This window comes from Calypte anna, chromosome 2, assembly GCF_003957555.1.
Source record: "Calypte anna isolate BGI_N300 chromosome 2, bCalAnn1_v1.p, whole genome shotgun sequence".
Classification (NCBI taxonomy): Eukaryota; Metazoa; Chordata; class Aves; order Apodiformes; family Trochilidae; genus Calypte; species Calypte anna.
In genome coordinates this window covers 35,836,826-35,860,096 of record NC_044245.1, presented here as the reverse complement: position 1 = coordinate 35,860,096, position 23,271 = coordinate 35,836,826, and the positions used below count along the sequence as shown (strand labels likewise).

At 39.2% G+C, this 23,271-nt stretch overlaps 1 protein-coding gene across 2 annotated transcripts in view; it reads left to right on the top strand.

Annotated features, from left to right (window-relative positions):
- Window positions 1–23,271, top strand: part of RFTN1 (raftlin, lipid raft linker 1) — a 98,035-nt gene extending 74,764 nt beyond the window's left edge. Inside the window, exons 7-10 of one of the 2 annotated variants that reach the window (XM_030446392.1) lie at window positions 5,711–5,826; window positions 16,468–16,571; window positions 17,981–18,062; window positions 20,862–23,271. In XM_030446392.1, coding sequence (XP_030302252.1) covers window positions 5,711–5,826; window positions 16,468–16,571; window positions 17,981–18,062; window positions 20,862–21,296 — 737 coding nt within the window. In that variant the 3' untranslated portion in view covers window positions 21,297–23,271. The remainder of the gene's footprint in view (window positions 1–5,710; window positions 5,827–16,467; window positions 16,572–17,980; window positions 18,063–20,861) is intronic. The other variant, XM_030446393.1, reaches the window with a different exon arrangement.

Below are 23,271 nucleotides of genomic sequence, written 5' to 3'. Positions count from 1 at the left end.
TACATAACAGAGGCCTTGGGGGGGAAGTTCATGTACTTGGATATCAGAGTGAAGAGTGTTGGAGAGGTGCCATAAGTAGACTTGAATGATGACAGTGAAGTTACTATGAAAACAGGACAATGAATTATATAAAAGCAGACAGATTCTGAATTAAGTTAGAGATGGAAGACAAACAATAATATTTTTATTAGCATTTTACAGTTACAGGCTTAGAAGTCAAAAAGTTCAGACTTAAAGTTCCTAGAAATTCATTATTTGGAAGAGTTACATTAAAACACTGTGAACATGACCATGCTAATAGAAGAATATTTGCTGAGAACATCTCAAGTTGCTGTCAGTGGCAGTTAAGTGTTTAGGATTTAAATCCTAAATTTTTCCTATGCTGCAGAGAAACAGAACAGCTTTTCCACTCATATGCCAACCAGCATGAAACAACCCAGGATAGGGAGGAGGGAAGAGAGGGCTGAGGGCTTCCTAGCTCCCTACTTTTGCTGAGTCTTATATTATGCCAGCCTATCCAGTGCTTTATAGCTGGTCTCCTTATTCACTGATTAATCCTCTTCCAAATTAAGGTAATACCAGCATACTTTCTTTAATTAGTTATATCACATTTCTTTGTTCTAGGGCTGGTCTTCTCTTTGGCTTAAAATATGAATTCATTATTTTGCTTATTAGACTTAAAAGCAGGATTATTATCTTCTTCTTTTCCCCCCTGTCCTTGGAATGCCCAATGAAGTGAAGATTTCCAGATTGTCAGTAGTCATAAATCTGTTTCTTCCTTCTGCCAACAGTTTAGTAATTAGTCTTTAAAAGAGTTTTAAAGTTCACTGATAACAATTGGGTTTTTTTGCTTATTCACCATATAATTATAAGCAGAAATATAACGCAACTGCAAATTACAATGTGTAAAGCATAGTTACTCTGTATATTAAATATATTCAGATTTTGCTAGTAAGCTAGAAACAGCAGCTTGCTTAGTCCTTGAATGCTCTTTTTTTCTTTTTTTCTTTTTTTTTTTTTACAAATTAACAATTATTTAAATTTTGAGATGAGTAACTTGTTGGCATTTTTCAGCCAAATCATGGCATTGCTATTTCTGCCTGTAGTCCAGATGTAAGCTGATCGTGTCTAATGATACAACTTCACCTTTGGTACCTTCTAATGACAGCTGGAGGCTGTAGCAGCAAGCTACAAATTAATACCATTGCAAATAGAAAGGGTGTAGCAGGTGGGGTCTCTTTCTCTCCCTCTAATATCAAGTCTGCAATCAGCAGTGTGAGAAGGTAGGAAAATTCAAAGATAAGGTTATATTTTCATGCTCTGAGAGACTAATAACAAGCCAGCTTATCTTTCCTTGGTTTTAACTGCAGGTCCTTAAATGCTTGGCATTCTTGTATATGTTTTACTATTCTGTCTCTGAATTTCCTGCCTTTCACCATTAGAAACAGTCAGCCAACCAACCAGAAAACATTGACAGTAGGACAAGGCAGATGAAACAAATTGTGAGTTGCTTGGAAGGGGAACATAGTCAGGTTTTCAGAGGGTCAGATTGATTGGCTCTCTTATATTCCCACTGCCTCTGACAGAGATGAACCAGTGATGCATTTGACCAATTACAGTCACCTTATTCACTGAAGTGGCTGAGATTTTTATCATCCATGTGGAATTATTTTTCTCTGTGTGTACTCAAGGTGAAAAGATTCAGGAGAAGGGACAAATATAAGAATGAAGCAAAGGCCAACATTCAGATCACATGCTACATAAAGCTACAGATACCTAGTTTTCCTCATTGAGAGCAGTAGCAGCCTAAAGGTTAGTTTCCTAGACAAGGGGGATTTGTAGTCCAAAGACAAGAGGGAAATTTTTGCCCACTAGGAAAGCTGTCATGGTAAAGTAAGAAATCTTTTCCAGTACACTTCGTGTAAATCAGAAGCAAGAACATCAAAATAGCTTTTTGTCAACTGAGCTACATCAAATATTTATACAACCCAGTGAAAATAGCTTTTTTTTTCACAGTAGGATACCTTAATAAAAATGCAGTGGTAATGGAACATTTTCAGAGGAAGAACAGTGATTGTAACCTTTACTTTCAGAGTCATTTCATTAAGAAAGAGTGAAGTTATGTCTGTTCAAGAGTAGAGATTGGGAAATTATACCATAAGCAGCAAAGTCAAAATGATTTATTTTATTCCGTACTGCTGTATTGCAAATATTGCTGGAATGTTTTGGGGACAGTTCTGTTTAACACCCTTTATCAGTGATCTGGATGAGAGGATTGAGTGCACCCTTGGTAAGTTTGCAGATAACACTAAGGTAGGTGAGAGTGTTGATCTCCTTGAGGGTAGGGAGGCTCTACAGGGTGATCTGGATAGGCTGGATCAATGGACCAAGACCATTTTTTTTGATGTTCAGCAAGGCCAAGTTCCAGGTCTTGCACTTGGGTCACAACAACCCAATGCTACAGGCTTGGGGAAGAGTGTCTGAAACCTGAACTTGACTATCTCAGCTGTAGACCTCAATATCATAAATATCTAATGATTGATTATGTTATTCTCACCTAGTGGGCCTGCTCTAGAACACGTGACTGTAAACTTAAGTTGCTGCAGACTCTAGAGCATAAAGGTATTGTAGGTAGACTCAGTGCCTTAGTTTGTCTCCTTCATCTTCCACAACTCTGTGTGAGAGTTTCCCTGAAATTCCTACTGATTCTAACACCATAGCATGGGCTATGTGTGTTGTTTCTCCAAAATATGACCCCCTTAGCTCTCTCTTGGCTGCTCTTTCCTTTCCCCTAAGTATTCTGAGCATCCCATCCCATGCAAAAGAAGTTAGTGATAGAATTACTCTTTCCTTTACCTCCCCCATCATTCTGGAAGAGTAGTAGAGGCCCTGTAAAAGATGTACAGCCAAGGTGTGAGAATGGGCATCCTTGCATTCATGGCATAGAAGTTTAAACGTTGTGGCACAGCAGGTAGAGAGAAGAATTGGTTGTGGTTAAGGGGGGAAATCCTAGGAAGTATCATCAAACAATTTTTCTTACAGACATTTTGACCAACATCACACTGTTGAGCAGACACCAGTATGCAGCTGCTTGCTCACCCTCATTTATTTTCCCCTTCACATGTTCTTATTTTCTATAGGTTTCTTTCCTGGCCAGAAAATTAATGGATTTTGGGATTGACTGGATGTAGCATTCAACAATAATCATTGTGCATCCATCAAGGAATTGCAGTCAAGTTTATCTGCTGCCTGTAGGGTCTCTTAAGCTCAGCCATTAGTTTCTAAAGCATTACATGTGTGCCATAATGTTCACATATGTGGAAGCTGTGAACTGCGCAAGTGGAATGAGCAGCAGAGTGAAACATAAAGGATGATTTATGAGTGAGTGTAAACACAAGCATGCTGATTGTGTTTTGATCACTTATTAATTAGCTGGCAAATGCACGGGGCAAGCTCACGCTGTGGTTGTGCCAACAGCGTGACACTGAATTTCATTATGGGAACTCACAATAGAGGAGTGCACCACACCAGCACTCTGTAAAGCTTCCTGGCAAGACATGGGTGTCTGTGTCTAGTAGGGATCGGTGGGTTTCTGGTTTCAGCCTTGGGTGCTGTCCTATTATCCCTGCTTTAGAAAACAAAAGGATTATTTGTACATTTTGCCTTCTAAAATAGATCTGGGTATGGGTGTGAATGCTGGAACGTGATCCATTGCACGGAAGTGGAGTTCTGGCTATGAAATGTAGGGTCTAACAAAGTGCCATTTCTAAATGAAAGAAGGTAATTAACACTTGTATGCATTTTTATGTGGCAGTCTTGTTCAGCCTACGTTTTCTAATCTGCAACTCAGCTACTTGGTGATCTGGTCTGTTATTTAACAATGTCAGTTTTCACCACTTAGATGAGAAATTAATCTAGATAGAAGGAATTACTGCTTTGTAGTCCAGTTCATCCTCCTTGGACCAGTGTGTAATACTGGGTTGCTGTAGTGGTGAGAAGTTTTTATCCCTCTTTATTCCAAACAAAATTACACGAAACCTGTCCAGGGAGACAGTCAGTGTAAAAGTATGTGTGTATTTTTCTGCTTCTTTGAGTCTCCCAAAAGAAGCCCAAGGAAGTTTCTTTTTTACTTTACAACTGAATGGAAAGAAAAATCCTGTTGTAGTCTAGATACCAGTATTTGAATCTGCTAACAGTTTAATGACTTGATTGAAACTGCAGCTAGAGAGTAATGGATTATGCAAATAGAAGCAAAGGGGTGTGCAAATGCTTGACATCTACAGCAGTCTTGCTACAGTGTGTTTGTAGACATAAGCCTCCAACTGTAGGAGTCTGCTTTGTTGTGGTCTTTGCCCACAACAAATTTATTATTGCCAAATAATTGAATTTAGATCGTATAATGACATCAGGAGATGTTGACTGAGATTGTGTCTGCAAAAGGTAAGAGGCCCCTTAATCCTCTTCACTGCCTCCTTATTGAAAATTGGTTCTGAGTATGATCCATGTTTTCCCTTGGAGGCAGCAATGCCTTCCTGCTAGCATTTCTTGACCTTGTAATATCCACCAGGGAAAGCTGGAGGACCTGATGAATCAGCTAAGCAGACTTAGACAAAAGACTCTCCTGACTGTTTAGAAATCTGTCAGTTTGGCATGTGTGGTTGCTTTTCAAAAATATGTATCATACCAGTGCAAGGAATGAAGTTTTCCTACAAGAGTAAAGAAACTATAATGCAAAATACAACGCTCTGGGAGGGGCTAATACAGGGTAATTGTATTATTTAAACTAGAAAGACTGAAAAACACATTTTGTGACAATGTGAGAGGAACTTTCTGTGTTCATAAAGAGTACAGTACTGCTTATTTACAGTTTTTCTAAATATAATTCTATTGCTTCATCATTTAACTTGTTTGTAGCAAGGAAAGTAATTTTTTTTTTCAGTTACTCTGATCTTGTTCTGTCATGAAGCTGACAAAACTTGAGTACTTGCATATGGGAGTGATTGCTGAATATGGAGTAGACAGCTAAGTTAAAAGAGAAAGTGCTGCTCAAGTAACTTTAATAGTATGTGCTGTCTGAAAAAAAGGCTGAACATGCTGGTAATGCAAATGAGAATAGAGAGCCACTAAACCAGATGGTCAAAATGCCTGCATAAATTGATTAAATAGTTTATGAATATATCTTTTTTTCACACTGTTCAGTTTTGCCAGATCATCCTTATCATCCTTAGTCCTTGTAGATCACTGCAATTGCAGCAGCTGATCCATATGAAGGATCCTGACTTGTGAGAGTTAATTGTTGTAGTCATTAATATCAGCCCTTCAAAATATCAGTACCTTCAAAAGCCCTTGAAAAGTTGACATAATCTGTGGTCTTCAGCACCCAAAGTGTGTGAATAACTGCAAATAGGTGGGGAGTACTACTGGAGTAAGGTCTGAATTAATTTTGCCTGCTCAAAACAGGAGGGCTGTTTATTTTGAGGACAAACTGAAATGACAGTGGACAGTGAGGTTTGCTGTTAGAGAGCAGGAGCTCTTAGAAAGCACTAGATACATTAGCCTCATTCATTTAATAGAGCTGGACTATCAGATGAAGCTCTATGCACTTTTTTGTTAACCTCATTGGAAGAATTTACTATTAATAATTTCAAATATCTCACTACACATAAGGGTGCCTGCCATAAAACTTATATCTAACCCTGTGTTTTCACAGATTCTTTACATGGGACAATGGATGGAGTATTTCTCTTTGAAGATGTTGCTGTGGAAGACAATAAACCCATGCAGGGCTATGATGCAATTGTTGTAGAGCAGTGGACTGTCTTAAAGGTATTTTTGCAGATTTTCTTCTTTGATTTTTTTGCAAATTAGAATACCCCAAGGCTGTGAGGCAAAGTCTCACATACTGATCTGTGCTTCAGCAGTACCAGGCAAGCAACCAAGGTAAAGGGATGCAACATAACAGTAATAGTAGTTAACCACACTCTAGGTTTGTACAATTAATTTTTTACTTTTATAGTCTCCTTTATTGGGGGGATAGAAAATGTCAGTTTTGGTAAGCAATTAAACTCAGGGCTATCTGTCCCAAAAATACAGATGTCTTCTAGATAAAGTGCAAAGAGGATCTCCTTCAGTTGTCAGGGCAACATGATCACACAAGTCAGTGTTAACATTGCAGTTCTAAAGAAGGCTGCCCTTTACTTAGGCTTAGCTGCTGTGGGACTGCACAGATAACTGCATTTGCTTCTGTCTGACCTCACTTCATATGCTGAAAGAACTGGATATTCTGGATAGATCCCTGTAAACAAACTGTGTGTGTCATAGTCTGGCTTTTTTTCTGATGCAAGTGCACACTCAAATCAGTAGAAACACTGCTTGGATCAGATCAACCAGTGCCAGTCTTCCACAGCAGACCTGATACACAGACAGGTATTTAAAAAACTAGGCTTAAAATTATTTTTGACCTGAAGCAAAAAGATTGCTGGGAAAATAAAATAAACCATTGCCTAACTCTCAGAGGGGTTTTTATTTGTTTATTTGATTACTCTAGTCTGCTAGAAGTTCTGTATCTATAAAGGCAATGACTGATCTTATTGCTCAGAATATATTGTAAATGGTGTAAATTCCTAAGAAAGGCAAGGAGGGCACACAGATGCCAAAAGGATGGATTAAGGAAAAATGGGACAGATGCTAGACTAAGTGTGTAAAATTCCAGAAGACTGGGATTAAGAGTTTGGTTATTGGATTATGACTTTGTAGTGTATCAAGAAATGGCTGTTCAGTAACGTCTGTAAACTTCTTGAAAAACTGTGTAGTGTGTTAATGGCAGCTTCTGTTGTGCTAATGAGCATCTGAGAAAACAATTCCTATATTCCATTTAATGTTATTCCAGTTATTAAATACTTGACTGTAAGTTCTTGTTCCTTTTTAGTGTCAAATTGTGGTGTTGCCACTCAGGAGCAGGGTTTTGAGATAATGACAGATGGTTCCATGAGAGCATTAGGTCAGTGCTGATCAAGAAGGCAAATGTTAAGAAGCTTTAATGTTAACCATATGTTAAAACAGTTAGGAAAGGAATAAAGAGTGAAACAGCAAGCATTTACTACTCTGTACTACTAAATAAGCCTTGGTTTGATATCACCTTATTTCAGAAAGTTATATTAAGAGAAGGTAAAAGTTCAGAGAAGAGCAGTGAGGGTAATCAGTGATACAGACAGGTTCCATATTAGAAAGACTTTACATGATGTGTCCTTTCAGCCTGGAAAAGAGAAGAATTGCAGGGAATGGAATGGGTAGAGGACTCCTAAATCATGTGAGGCATGCAAATAGGGATGGACTGTTTGCATCTCTTCCAGAAGGAGAACTAAGGCTTTTCAAATGGCACTAATCAAGACCAGATGCAAACCAAACAAAAAGGAGATAAGTCAGGTGATTCTTCACCAAGCAGGAGCAGATCTGTGGAACTCCTTTGTGGAGAATGCTGCAGATTGAAGTTTAAATGGGTTCAAATTGTTTCTTCCTCTACCTTATCTATCTCTGTTTATGCAAGCATTTTAATTCAGATCAGGAGTGTATTTTTGAAGTGAACCTTCAGATCTCCCACCCACTTAGTGTGCCTTACATTACAGAATAGTTTCATTGCACAAAGTGGTTTCCTTTCAGCAGAAACCAGACGTGCTGAGAGGAAGAACAAAAAAAAAATTTGAGGCAGGTTTCCTACATGTTTACCCTCATATATATTGCTTCCTTAGCTGTAAATTACGGCCATGTTGAAGACAGCTTTCAGAGTTAAATGGATGCTTGATCTGAACCAGTTTGGTTCTGCCTCTTTGACAACCAGTGACAGGTTCTCTGTCTCAGTAGGATATTGCAACCAAGTTAGGCATAGTGGCATCTCATAGTTTGCTCCATGTGAACACAAGAGAGTTTATCTCAAGCTACATGACAAGGATAGCATCAGATAGTGGGAATCTTTTAATGGTAGAGTAGTGACCAAAACACTAAGACACAACAGAATCTTTTAGCAAGGCCCCTTGAAGCATTAGAGACCTTGTGGGTGGAATATCATTTGCCTTCTGTTCCATCAGTTCTATGCTGGAGACACATCTGGTCAACAGATGAAAGAATCAACCTTCCAATGCCATCTGGTGTGTCAAGACAAACTGTACTGCTGTGCACCATGTCTGCATGAGGGCTGACATGGAGAATCTTTTGTTCCAGACATAAGATTTGCTATGTGCAGTTTCAGAAAGTGACTGATAGCATATACACATCTTGTTGCTGTGATCAGATTGTTCTTTGCTGTAATTTATAATATGGTTGCTGGGTGTTCCTTGGCAATGTTGCTCTTCTGAGATCAAGTGCCCCCTTTTGGGAGGCTTATGAACACATATGAATGTTTTACTCACCAACCTGAAAATGGAAGAATACCTAGAGGAAAAAGCCTGCTGAAGGAAGAAGGTTGAGGCATTGGAACTCTTGCAAAGGCGTGACCCATTTAGAGGAAGAGCAGAGCTGAGCACCTCTGTTTTCTTCTCCAAATATTTAAATAACTGTCTGGATATTTCATGCCTCATGCTTTCTGAGACATAATAAGCATAGATAGGCAAAGTCATCAACTTGATGAAAGCAAATCTGGAAGGCAGGGGATCTGTAGGTGCTTCCCCAGTGTTGTGCCCAGAAGACCAAGTCGCCTCTCTGTTAAATCCTGTCAGAATTCACCTTTCTTTACCATAAACATGGAATAATGCAGTGGCAGAAGAAGAGACTGTAAAATGGGGGATGAAGGGGGAAGGGACAGAGTTCAGTAGTGACAGAAGATGTCTGAAGGCCAGTAAGGACTGTTTCTTTTATGAATACTTCAAAGTATAATTATCACAGAGATAACTATGGAGCAGTGGAATGACTCATTAATGTAGACTTCCTTATTTTTTTTAGGTAAGGTCAGCTCTGATCTAGATTAACCTTTTCCATTTGTCATTTTTGTTTGTGTCAAAGTAGTGGAAGAAGTGCTGATGGGCAACATGACATAAAAGTGTATTATGGATCCTTATTTTAAATTTGTATCAGATTTGATTATCTCGATGAGCTATGGACTTGTTCAGATGTGGTCTGAAATGAATCTAAATCATTGCTGCTGTATCCCAATTAAGAAGAAGAAACAAACAAAAGAATCCCAGCCACAACAAAAGAAAACTGTTTTTAAAAGGAAGACATGTAGGGTGTATCCATGCCTTTAATAACATAAAGAGAAGCTTTCTGAATGAAAAGGTAGAGTTCTGATATTTAACCACAAAGGAAAAAGAGAGGACTTGGCACACCTCTTAGCAGAGAAAGTGCTGCCTTTTTAATTGCTAAGGCTAATAGAGAAAACAAGCTGAACAGTGTGATGCACTCGGTATGTGTGTAAAATGTCAGTTTGTAGAGGATGTAAAGCTCGCAGCTGTCACAGTATGTGGTCCCGCCAAGCAGCAGACAGGATGTAATAGCTCTGAGTAATTTAACTCTTTCTTCTCAAAGTAGAGCTGTGGCGTCCTCTGCAAATGACCACAGGACTTCAAATGGCAAAATGCCGCTCTCATCCCTATTGCTTTAACTCTAAAAATGTCAGGGCATATTATTTCCACCACACTCTGTGAGATCTAGCACCAAAACTTGTTTGATGGTTTTAATTCTGCTTGTGTAGGCAAATGTGGGTAGACAGTTCAGATTAATCGAAGCCTGCACGGCTTCCCTCTCCCCAGCTCTAATCTGTCACCTTCTCTTCCCTATTAACCAAGACAAAATAGGTAATACTGTCTTTTAATTTGAGTGCTGTAACATATATTTCAGATTTCTATATTGTTTTGCTTCTGAAGCCTTGTTCATTCTGAAAATATTGTCCATAATTTGCAGGCATTTTCTTATGGATAATCAGCAGCTGGTGATCCATCGCTTTTTTATTTTCTCTATATCATCTCTTTGGTGTACTGACATAAATAACATTTCAAATACATCATGGTGCTGCTATTTCCCTGGCAGAATTGAATGGGGTCAGTGTTTTGCTGTAGACATGGTTAAACCTTTTCAACCACCGACATATCAAAAGATTTTAAAAATTATCTCTGCTGAGCCTAGGTTGCAAGTTGCCTTAATGTAAGCCTTGAAACAGATTCCCTGGAAACGAGGATTTAATTTGTCTGTAAATCTGATCTAGGTCATGTGTCAGTTAAGCTCTGCTCTGCTGTCTGTGGCCATGGGAGAAAGGCATGACCAGGTCAGCAGAGGAGCTGATGGCAATGGGCGTGAAATGCAGTTGTGTGCCTGACCCTTCTTACTACCCAGCAGACATATCTGTTGCCTGGATGTAATATTTTTAAGCATTTTGCTCCTTGTTGCTTTTCAAGAAGAGCTAAGCAGAAACCCTCAGGAGCCTATCTTCAACAAGCTTTTATAGTTTGTATTTCTTTTTTATATATAAGATATGAAAGCAGCATATTTATATATATATTTGTCTACTGAACTCAGAAGATGTATGCTCTATATAGGATTAAAATGCATTTCTTTGGGTTTGTCGATACATTTAGTCATGGAATCTAGTAATACAAATTTGGAACTTTCGTGATATTTACAGTATTGAATGTCTAACAAAGCGAATACTTCTTCCACATGAGCAAAGGGCACTTGAACTAAAGACAGAAAGCACAGGTTTCAAACCAGTCTGAAAAAAAAAAAATTCACTTCCTATCTGTCATGGTTTACTTAGGTTTGTGACAACATAAGAGATAAGAATTGGATCTCTGCTCACCCATAAAATCTTTCAGAAGAAAGTTGAGTGTACCAAGTCTGAACATCCATTCAAGAACAAGCTGAGGAAAAGTATTTCAGTCTTCTCTTAAACTTTCTAAAAAACCACACAGGGCACAAGTCATGGTGCTTCTCCCTATCAGGTCACCTTCAGCCATGCAGCAGTGCCTTGGCTCATGCACTTCCATGACCTTGTACTGCTGCCAGGCAAGCTTGGGAGACAGGTGCTAGGACTCCCAAGTACCTTTTATTTGAGAATAAATTATAAATAAAGTAAATTACACTGGGCAAGCTGTGGGGAGATGATTAAGCTGTGTGTGGTAAGGCACCCTGCAGTATACAAGTTCTGAGGTTGGTGTTTTTCTTTGTTGGGTCTGTGTTTTTTTTTTTCTAGAAACACTTAGTGGACAAACCATGAGTGATCATCTGAAGATACCATGCACAACTGTTGCAGGAACTGGGGAACTAAAAATCCTAGAGTTGTTTCAGAATGTGTCCTGGTGGACCGTAGATCTCATATACTCCTTGTGCTCCAATGCCATTTACAATGGAGTTGTCCCTTGACATTTATGTTGCATGTGCAATATAAGTTTAATTTTACATTTCATACGATGTTTCCATTTTTCCTTGGTGGAGAATCCTCCACAGTCACCTTGTGGAGCTTTTGTTACTTATCCTGTGCTTCTACAAATGCAAAATTGTGTTACCGCACAAATGTGCTTCTCTGGTACAAGTGCAGGCAGTATCAGCAGCACACAAAACATTTTTTTGTTGATGTATACATACAATAGAAAATAGGATTTGCTTCTACAGAAGGCACTGAGAGAAGTGGGCTTTGTTGGCACAGGAGAGGAGGGTTTTTTGGTTGTTTTTTATTTTACCCTGGATGTGGAGGCAGCAGCCTGTGGGTGTGTTGAAATTGTGACTGGATGCATCTGTATCTCAGAAAAACTGTCTTAACAGGATGATATCCCATATAGTGTTACTAACCTTATTATATTCCCCAAAATATTTCACAGTGCATGAATTCACATACATTAAGCAATCATAAATAAGTCTAAATTACATTTGCCAAAAATGATGAACAAAAAGCCTGTCTGTGGATTTCTGTATTGCTTTTTTTTTTTTTTCTTTTCTATTCAGTTTCCAACAACGTCCCAGTTTAGCAACCATTCTGTGTTGGTCAGTGACCCATCTGCTGCCAAAAGCCACTGGTGGTTTCTAAGGATGCAGGAGCCATCCCACAGCCCTCTGCTACCCACCTAATAAATGTATAGCAAGTGTCTGCTAGCAAGGTGCTGTAATGTATTACATATGTGTATTACATGTGGAAATCTAGGAGCAGCTCAACACTAGAGAACACTGTCCAACTTCTATTGCTGAAGCATTTGTGAAACTTCTTTTTTTTTCAGTAGATGTTTGTTTTTAATGCTACATTGTTAGCAGAAATTAGCTTTTGGAAAAAGTCTGAAAGGGAAAAGGCAAGAAATTCACAAATTTAGAGCTTGGATTTAGTCTCCTTGCCGGCTGTGTTGCTGCTTTAACATAAAAAATGTGCAGCATTCTTTTACGCAGTCATTCTAGCACCGCCCATATTTCAATTTCTGTCATTTTATTTTCCACCCTTTTCCACTAAGGTGAATGTCCTGCCTTCACCACGTTCTCCTCCTCCCTTCAGTGCCCTGGGAGAAAGCTCTGGCTTTGGCAGTGGTGGGAACTGGTTGCCAACCTTGACTGGGGGCACATGGCTGCCTGTGTGGCCTCTCCTCTCGTTTTTTTTGTGAAGATCTGCTTTTTCCCTGTTTTCCCCACCTAAAAGTAGGTTTCACTTTCGAAGTGACTTGTGGTTTCTACTTCCCATCCTCTTTGCCATCTGTCTGTAGATCTTAGTATGCAGTCTGTTAGGATTTGCCAATAAAGGTTTCATTAAGATTTACTTAATGGAATTTTCAATCTTCCCCTCTTTAATCTGTGTTGGGAAAAAATATTAAATACTGACAATCCACAGCTGCCTTGTAAGTAAATTCTGCTCACTTAACCCAGGAAAGAATGATTTATAAAGAACTTCTTTCTGTCTTTCAAGAGCTTAATAGTTGCCTTGTTTATTGTCTTGCTGTGGGTAAAATTGCCGCAGTAGGGGGGAAAAAGAAAAGAAAAATTGTTAATGCAGTTGTTTGTGTGGTTTGCCCTAGATACTATCATTATCATTTTTAGTATTTTTTGTCCTAATGAGCAGAAGCAACTGTGAAAGGAGAAAATGCTGAAAACAAACAGAACAACTATAAATAAAATGAATTCTTTTCATGTGATGCAAGTCAAGGGAAAAGCCTAGCTCAATATGCTCTGGCTTCTTGACACTCAAGGTGTGATCAGAGATTACTGATCATTCACAGGAGAGTGGGAAGCAAGTTAATTAGAATTTTCCACCCTTTCACTGAATGAAATGTCTCCCAGTTTGAGATGCATTATTTGAACACTTCTTTTTCAGTAAAGCTCAAGCACATACTTTCTACTTCTGCTGGTGTTCAAATCCAGTATTTTCTAGCTAGAAAGAGCATTGCAATTTCATCATATGAAACTCCATGTTTGAAATTTTATTTCCATTGTCTCAAATAATAGTAGATAAAATAGTTTCAATTATAAAATTAATACAAGATGATGCTTTTCCTCAGCACCCGTCCCCCAGTGTATTATTTGTTTACAAGCACTTTTGCTTTGGAAAACATTTAATATGACACAAATTAAAGTTCTGTATAACCGTGACTCCTGCTGGCACACGAATTCCAGTCGTGGGATAGGATTACAACTGATGATTCAGGAGGGGGAGGGAGAAGTCATTTCTTGTGGTCTTGAATAAAGCTTCAGTTATCTTTATTTGCAAGTAAGGAGCTCGAAGCCCATGCGAATTACACCTGTTTATTCAGGAGTGACTCCTGTCTCTTGTCTATCATCTTCAAATGCAGCCAATTATTAGGAGTAGTTTATTCTCGCAGGGACCTGGAGAAGAGGTGTGGTGTCTGTCTCCAGCAAAGCATTGTGCAGAGTCAATGAGAGGATGTTAAGGAGCCTGTGGAGCTCAGAGCAGGCATGCACCTCACCTCTGTGTAATGTACACACTGGCTTACTCCAGAAAGCCTGACAGGCAGATTGTGGGGTTAGGTATGAACATATGCAAAATAAGGGGTCACCTATTTGTAACTGTTACAACAGCACACTTTCAGTGAGACTTTTTTATATTTCCTTTTTTTTTTCTTTCTTTTTTTTTTTTAACATTATTTTTCTTTAAGCTTAATTGACTTTAATCCTAAATGTAATTTCTGGTAACTTTTCACTTCTGAATATGCTTTACCTGCTCTTTTCCCATGTGCCCATGGGGACTGTGACACACAACATGATCTGTCACAAATGATGCTTAATCCTTACCAGTCAGACAGGTCCAAAGCCAGCCTTGTCTCACCGCTGAGAGCCTGCAGGGACAGGGGGCTGTGGCAGGAGTGCTGGCACATCCCTGAAACAATTCAGCTTCTGCAGCAGCCAAATGAGCTCTGCGTGGTATTGATGTCCTTCCTCATTGCTGTAATCTCCCTCTGATTTTTTGACGTTTGTTGCACATCCTGATGCAAGGAGAAGGCTTGCCTTGCTAATCACCAACCTTAGGCAATGAATTTGAAATAGAAATCCTCTTTTCAATGTAAGACGTTGCTTGGGGCACAAACAAGGCCTGCTGTGCCAGTCTTTCTTGACCTGCTAGTCTTCCTCCTTTTAAATAAGCAAGCTCCTCCTGGTTTTCCCTCTACAAATGCTGTTTGATGGAGGGAGTGTGTTGGTCAGATCCTTTCATGTGTCCTTCCTGATCCCAGGTGGGCTTAAGAACACGGATTCCCTTACCATAGTGTTAATGCTCATGTGGTATTTTTTGATCTTTATTTTTGGAAGGCATTATTGACCAATCTCATCAACTTTAGTGTGTTATTAATTTGTTTTCCTGAGACATTAGCTCTTAAAGGCAACTAGATATGTCACTGTGTTTAGATTACCCCTGGACACTATTTTAAAAACTGGAAAGAGGGTGGAAGTATCTGTCTTACAGTGGGTATGAAGAGCAGGAAAGGCAAGGAAGCATATTGGGAATCTAAGGGGACTCTAATTCTACCATGGGCACAGCCATATGAACACTTTAGAGGCCAAATGGTATTGCTCCCCTGTTGCAGGACATCTCTTCCCCTGGAATTAGCCATTCTGGTCTGTACATATGGTGATGTTCTGAAGTAGCTGTGTATCTGTCAGTCCCTGAAAGCTTCTGCACAGAAATGAGAATTGTCATTAGCAGAGTGCTCCCTTACGTGTACTTTCAGTGGTAAAGTTTTTGTTCTTCTTTTTAAGCAGTAGCGATACAGCTTCTTCAGCTCTTTCCATTTGTAGTCATGATCAGATTTTTAATAGGTACAGTCAGGCAGTCATTGAGCTATGAAAATAACAAGTGACCTAAATTACATGTGGTAGAAGAAAGGAATAGCTGAGACTGGAATTCACTAAAATACCTTGAAGTAACTACAGCAGGATTTGGATTAGTTCTGATCAAATGACTATTTTATTCCTGTGGAATAAATGGATTTTTTTGGAGCTGCAATACTATTGTGCCTTACCCAGTGTTAAGAATTGGCTGTTAAAACTCCTTGCACACACGTGAAACCTATGTTAAATCCCTGAGTTTTGCAGCACAAAAAATTGTAATGGAATATAGTTATATTTGTAGAGACTAGAAGCCACCATTTCCCTGCTTTGTGTTTTTCAAAATTAAAAGCTAGTAAGTATGCATAGCATCTGTTTGTTAAATTACTGGAAGTCTTGGCAATGAGACACCTCACTGGAGCAATCTCTGTTGAAACCACCAGTGGTTCTTTCTTTCTGTGAGAATTACAGGGTCTGCCATTTAGTAGAAAGAGAATTAGCAAAGCTCTGCCAGGTAACGCTGTGGCTGGAGCCAGGCTGCTGCACCAAGGCAATGGTTTGGGCACATCTTGCCCACAGATTACCACAAAATAACAAGGAAGCGATGTTTATTTAGGGGTAATAAGAGGAATGAATAGACCTGTGCTTATATTTTATTTTTGTTGTTGTTTTCCTTTTGTTCCATCATGGCAGAGTAACCCGACTAATTTCAATACAGATCTTCTGGATTTACTCAAGCCTCGACAAGTGCAGAATCTGGACAAAGCAATGTTGTGATTTTTTTAACTGTTTAAGTATCTTTTTTCTTGGGAAGATACGATTGATAAGCTACAAAAATTTTTTCCTCTTCAGATCTGGAATAATCTAGAACTAGATGGATGACTCAGGCACTGTGAAAGCAAGATCACAGATGTTTACCATTTTAAACCAACTCATTTTAACAGTTTGTGAGGGATTGGTGACGGGTTCTGTCTCATGACTTGGATCATTTCCCTTCCTGTCTAACTGAACATACAAAATGACCCACCTGAGGAAAAAACCCTCACAGAAAACCCACAAATGAATTTTTTATTTCTTCCTCACAGAAAATGTACAAATTTATTCTTTTCTTCTTGTGTTTCTGTTTTGTTTTGGGTTTTGCTGGGATTTTTTGTTTTGTTTTTCTTGTTGTTGTGTGTGTCAAACTGTATGATGCTAAAGTGATGATGCTAACTGTTGATTTTTCTTTCCTAGGGAGCTGAAGTGCAGACAGATTATGTTCCTCTGCTGAATTCCCTCGCCATGTACGGCTGGCAGCTGACGTGCATCCTTCCGACCCCCATTGTGAAGACAAACAGGTAGGGAAGGGGGTGGGTGCCATTTTTCAGCTTAGCAAGTCACTGTACAAGCACCACAGTTGGTAGAAGCAATTCTCTGAGCAGTCAGCATGGATTTCCTTGCATGTGCACAGTAGCTGCCCTTGCAAACCCCGCTGCAGCTGCTCCCTGGGTTTTCTGCATTGCAAGCTGCATGTGGCAGGAAGCAGGTGTTTGGTGGGCCAAATAGTGCAAGGTGGCAGTGTGGTTTCTGCATGAATTTTCTGGGTGTTGTCTCTGCCTCTGTAAATTCCTTGACTGGAAAGTTCCTGCTCTGTATCTCCCCAGCAACTCCCCTTAGAGCAAAGGCAAAATGTGTGATAAATGTTTGGAGTGAGACGTTGCCTGTCTGAAGAAAAGTGATTTTATTTTTAACTGGTGTCTGTCTAATGCTGCTGATATGCACAGTCTAGCTGAGCAGAACTGTGTGAGATTGGTGTATCATTACTCCAGTAGCCTTGTTTGCATACATAATCATTCTGCTGTCTACTTTGCTGTTATTAATATTCTGAGTTTTTCAATATAAATGCAAGCCACTTAAAAATACTCTCCATAACTCTGGTGAAAAACAATCATGCCACTTGGTAATCATGAAGATGGCACTTTCAAGATTTTCTCTGGTCAGGAATATATTTTTATATATATACACACCCATTTAATCAGTCATGACTTTTTATCTTAAAATACCAAAAATGTGCCCAGTTCTTTATAAAATCTAGATGAAGACTACTCCTACACATAAAAACCTAAAACGTAAAGGCCATCTGTGCTGGGGGAAAAATGGTATTTAAGTTTTTCATATATGTTTAAATATAGGAATGAATAGAAAATCACAGTTATGATTTGTAAGCCCTTCCTCTTAAAGGTCTATATGGTTTTCTTTCTTTTCTAGTTTTCTGTACCCCATTTATAACTTCAGGAACACAGGTCAGGTTGATGGTGCAGAAGGGCACACACCCAGTCAAACTGATGGTGGTATTTGGGTGTCCCTCCTACCATGCTGCAGCCCTGTGGGGAGCACCCAGCCCCATTCTGGATCAGAGCCCCAAGGAGGGAGGCAGAGAGACACTGCTACACACAGGCACTATGAGGATGGGTTTTTTGCTTTTTGTTCAAAACAGTTTATTCTGTGTTTACACACTAATGCCAAAACATTAAGCAAAAGTGTGTCACAGGCAGACAGGCTCTGTCAGGCTGAACAGTTGCTCTTTTTTCCCCATAAAAATACCAGGCTGCTCAAAGACACCAGGGACAGGCAATGTTTAGGTCATTCTTCATTTTGTTCTTCTTTGACCTGCAGAAATAAATGACTGAGATGGATTTTTGCTTTGAGTGATGCTGGATGTGAATTTAATTCGATGTCTCAGGAGTGTGCATTTGTTTCTTTTCAGGGAAGGGAATTTATCTACAAAGCAAATTGTATTTCTTCAGAGACCTTTTTTGCCCCAGAAAGCAAAGAAGAAAGAATCTAAGGTAAATAACCTTGAGTTTCTGGTTTCTTTGGTTTTTGTTGGTGGTATTTTAATATTGTAATTGATCACCCATTGCAGTAAAAATGGCCTGTTCAGCATTTCTGTGATAGAGTAGCAGGACAATAGGAATTGAACTGTTCAGAAGAAACAAAAAAGTAATGCTCATAATGCTCAAATATTGTGAAAATTCTTGTATCTCATTCTCTGTTGAACTCTCAGCAGCAGAAGAGTCGTAGATTTCTCTTTATATGAACTAGCCATAAACATTCATCTGTGACCTAAAATTCCCTGCCTGTGCTTACTGCCTGCAAGGTGGAACCAATTTTGTTTTCTCTCACCCACTGCCTGTCTTCTCTGTTTAAATCGCTATCTCATTCTTCCTCTGTGTTTTGGTTAGAGCCTAGCACAATATAGCCTGAGCTTGGTTGGTGTTTCTATCTATTGTGTGAATGTTAACGAATTCTGCTAAAATTTAACAAAAAAACAGAAACAAAAACAAACCAAAAAGAAACCTCCCTGGATCTGGCTAAATTATCCAGGGATGTAGGATGTATGTGTGTGTTCCTGTTTCCATTTTTAAATGTGCAGCTGTGGGAACCCCTGCCCAATCCTGTCATGCCATACAGCTGAGAGGGAAATACAAGGACTGGTTTAAATAGGAAGCTGGGAAAGTTCTGACTTTCCTTCAGAACTCAAGTTTGCTTTGCCCTTTCAGTATGCCAGAGCCAGAAGAAATGGATCTCTAGAACCAAATGATGGAAAGGTTGCTGACAGGGTGGTGTGCTTGAGGCCCAGCAGAACCTGAGCTGGAGTGGGAGATGAGAAATGCTAAGCAGAGCTGAGTATTTAACCCCACATTTTAAATGAATACAGGTATTTTTCACCTACAAAGCTTCACTGTTTTGGAGCCTGGTTCTGTGAAAGTCATCTTCGAGATACAGTGAAGACCAGGAAAGTGTTTGAACTGACTGAAGTAGGAGTGAACTGCTGGGACCATGACTGTTATTTAGGATTTACCCCCTCTCATTAGTGCAGCTGAAGCCCAGAGTATGCAGTGAAGGTGCTACAAAGTCCATCTTTGTTGTTTTTCCTCTTTGTTTTCAGGTGATTAAGGGGCCCTTGGGATGAGGGTTGGACTGCCTGTATTTGGTCATCTTTTCCCTACCACTGTGTGTGGTTTTCATGGCAGGGGTGGGAACCTACAAGTGACTGTATGTCTTCAAACAGAGAAATTAATATGATACTGATTTCTTGTATTATAATAACAAATGCATACCATACAGATGACTCAAAACTTTGTTTAAATTTTTTCATTCAGGGATACAAAAACTTATTTAACAATGTCTGGTTGATAAAACAAAGGATTTACTCATTGGCAGTATTAAATATACAGGGGGATTTGAGGGCAAAAATCACTACAGCACATTTTCATACTAAAGGTCAAGTTAAAATGGGGTACATTGATTATAGTTATGTAAAGAGATGCAAGACTGGTTCAACGCCTGTAAGCAGTTGTTGTAAGTCACATCAAAGATGCCAAACCTAGCATTTGATTAAGTTGCTGAATATTCTGCACATACAACATCAGAGGTTCTCAGGGTTTTTTTCAGCATGGGATATGGCACGTGTAAAGTGTTTATAGATAACCCCTCAGAGGAGGAAAATATGCTGATAGGATTAAAAGGACATCACAGTGTTGGCAACTGCTCCATCCTGTCTGTGGCTGTTCATTTTAGAGAAACAGAAAAGGAAACAAGGGAAGAGTGGTACAGCTTACCTTTCTCTTCAGTAAGACAGAAGTGCTCTTACTAGTGTAAAGTTCTGCCAGTGCTGAGGTAATGGTGTTCATTCCCTTTATACAAAAGTGATGCTTACTTCAGCAGAAACTGGCTGTATCCATTTTTGTGAAGCAAAATAAATACCTCAGCATACATACACAGTGTCTCCTACACTTTGATCTTCATGACATTCAGGGCCCTGATCTTGCCTTCCAGCAAAGAGAGCTGTAAGTTAAAGGGGAGCTGTGGATACCCAGCACTTTTACACATCAAAGAGGAAGATACTGGGGTGTCTCTGGACTTCAGGCTCTAGAATTCAGATGTTACCTTTCACTTAAATATCATTGCATTATAGAGAAAGAGGAAAAATAGCTTCCTTTAAACTCAGACCCAGGAAGATCTTGTGAAAGCAAGTTGTTAGGTTTTTTTTTTAAATTCCTTTTTACATTAACCTCTGGACAGCATAAGGGAAGAGCATTGCTTCATCTTTGTTACCTAATAAACTTAATAGTTTTCAAATGGCTTTTGATTAAAGAATAAATAGCTAGATAAAAAATTGACTAACTTGAGTTCTTCCTCTGATCAGCTTTGGCTCACACTTGGTTGCAGTGGAAAACAAATGGCTTTTGGATCGCAGCTGAATTTGCTGAATATCCTGATGAAATTATTTATGTGATCCAAGTGTCACCACCTAACTCATCCCTGAGGTTCCAACAGCATAGACACTGCTGACGAAAAATGGTTGTGCACATTCATATGGAGCTAGCAAACTTGCAGCAGTGACTTGGAACATGGTCTTGCTTTCCCTGGGAAGCTCCATTTCTTTTTTGAAAAATGCATCACAGTCTCATTTCTCTGTGTAACAGATACATACATGTAGGCATAAACAATTTTAAGCTGTCTCTTTTAGTCGTGCAGCTTTTTCAATTTTAGGTCTTTTTGGTCAAACTAGTATTTGAATTAAAACTGTCCATGTGAGGTGGCCTATAATGGTGTTTAACATTTGGATCTCTTACTTGTAGTTTCACTGGAGGTTCTCCAAAGACGATGTGCACAGCAAACAAATGAAGAAGTCCATGAAGGCTAAATTAAGTACTAGGGAGAAACAAATGGCAGAGAAGCAAGAATTTGAAGTCACAGAGAACACGAGAAACTTAGCAGCACAGATCTCCACCACAGCCAAGCCTGATCCAGAGCAGCAGCTGGATGACGTCATAGACTTGGGAGATGAGGTAGCAGGGACCAACGACAGCGGTACCCATCCTGACGGGGCATCAGAAGAAACGTGTCCTGCCAGTTATGGTACTGATGACAACGAGGCACAGGTCTGCCTCAGCCAGAGCACATCTGGCTGCTGTGCAGATCAGGGAACCGAGGGGGGGGACTGTGCCCCGGGGTCGGACGGCTGCAGCGGCAGTGATGGGGCAGGGCTGGAGACAGAGGGCTCCTGCCAGTGAGACCTACCCACAAGCATCCTCTGAGTTGCTGATACTTTGCTAAGACAGAAGAAGAGATTTTGCTAATCACCAACGCTAACTCCATTGCTCAGTTCAGTATTTCTTTAGCATTGTAATTACTTTGCTCCTTAGCGCACTGATATCTTGGTATTTAAGTAACTACAGGGCCTTTCAACCTACAGAAATTAACTGCAAAATTCCTTCCACTGTGCAGAGTGGGAAATACCCTAAATGTCTCCTAGAGCTACACTTAAAATTAAAAAGTAGGGGCAGAAAATACTTGGGTTTTTCTGTGACCAACCTTAGCAAACTAGGTTTGTATCTACATGAGAGTATATGTTCACTTGGTCAGATCTTATTCTAGAATATTTTCTTGTCCACATATCTTTGCTGGAGAAGTTGTTGTGCCATATGTTATTTTGCCATTAGGCTTGTAGTGTCAGGAAACTGGTATTTGGGCTTTAAACAGGTTGAAAAGGGAAAGCTTAGGTAAGATGTCAGTTATCTGTATTTATCTCAAATCGCACACTTACTGATGATCCTCTCCTCTGAATGTTATTAATTCTTGCAGATCCTTAAGCAATGAGCAAATTGTGTGCCTATTTTAAGCACACTGAGTAAACAAATCCCATGGTAAATTTGCTTGGGCAGATGATTCCAATATAAAATGCAGTTTCCTATTTGGTCATGTTTATGTTCTCTTTGCCAATCAACAGTTCATCAGTAGTTGTGGGGGCTTCAGAAGATAGAAAAACAAGAAACAAAACCACAGGTAAAACATACATCTTTTGGTGACCACCTTGACTAAACTTGGTATTAAGGGCTACCTCCTACCTTTCCAGGTGATTTTTCACCACCTCCTCACTGCTATAAAATATGTTGTGGGAAAGAACTGAAACTGTACACAAATAGCACGGGTTTGTGGCCAACAAATGTGACTAAATGACCTTACAAAATGCAAATACTTTAATAGAGGAGGGGTTTTTTTACAAGTAACAATATTTTGGGGCTAACACCTAGCAGAATTTTGTAAAATTACCAACATTTTAATGTTTGGAGCTACATTAAAATATTTATAAGTGAATGTACATATTTAATATAGTTTCCGTGCCAATGTTCTCAAAGTACTTCAGTGTTCTTAAAAATGTAGGAAGTAGTTGTTTCTCTCTGCTTAACCACCTTCATCCTCATTTAGAATTGGTCAAGTAATCTGGGAACAAGGTGAGGACACATTGTAAATCTCCATGCTTTTTTTTTTTTAAGCTATAAAGAGCTTCATGACTTGCTGTTTTTTTTCCCTGACTGATTTGTGCCTGCTAATATTCCTTAGGCTTCCTATCAAACTGCTATACAGATAACTATGTTCTGTATCAGATGTGCACTTAGACTGGTTCAAAAGCATCTTTCACACCAAAAAATAATAGGGTTGGCAGAACATGTCAAAGAAGGGAAAGATCTTTGAATATTCATCTATACTGGGACAATGGCACTCAAGCTTAAACCATTCATTCTGTATCTCACACACAAAGCACGAGGTATTCCTTTTGTTGATTAAAGAGGGTTTTATTTTGAATTCAGTGGTTTAACCATAGGACTTTTAACTTTGTTTTCTGGTGGTATTTTTCAATTATTACATTCTGTTTCTTCAGATTAGACTGAAGTTCCAATAGCCTTAGTAATAGGTTGTTTCAGGTGTTCTATTTAAATACAAGGTCTCTGCTCTGTACAGTTTTAAGTACCTGTTTGCAAATTTTACTAGCATAAGATGGTTTCTATTTTAAAAACTAGCTTTGTATTAATCTTGTTTAAAGATTCACTGTATTTAATGAGCATTTTATTAGTAGAAAGTGTTGCAGTAGAATGAACTGTCCAAATACTTTTGAATAGAAAGTGTTTATTGGATTTGACCTTGTGACTGGATCCCAACTGCTTAAAAAACTAAAGAAAAATAAAGGTCATGAGGAGATTTCTTATT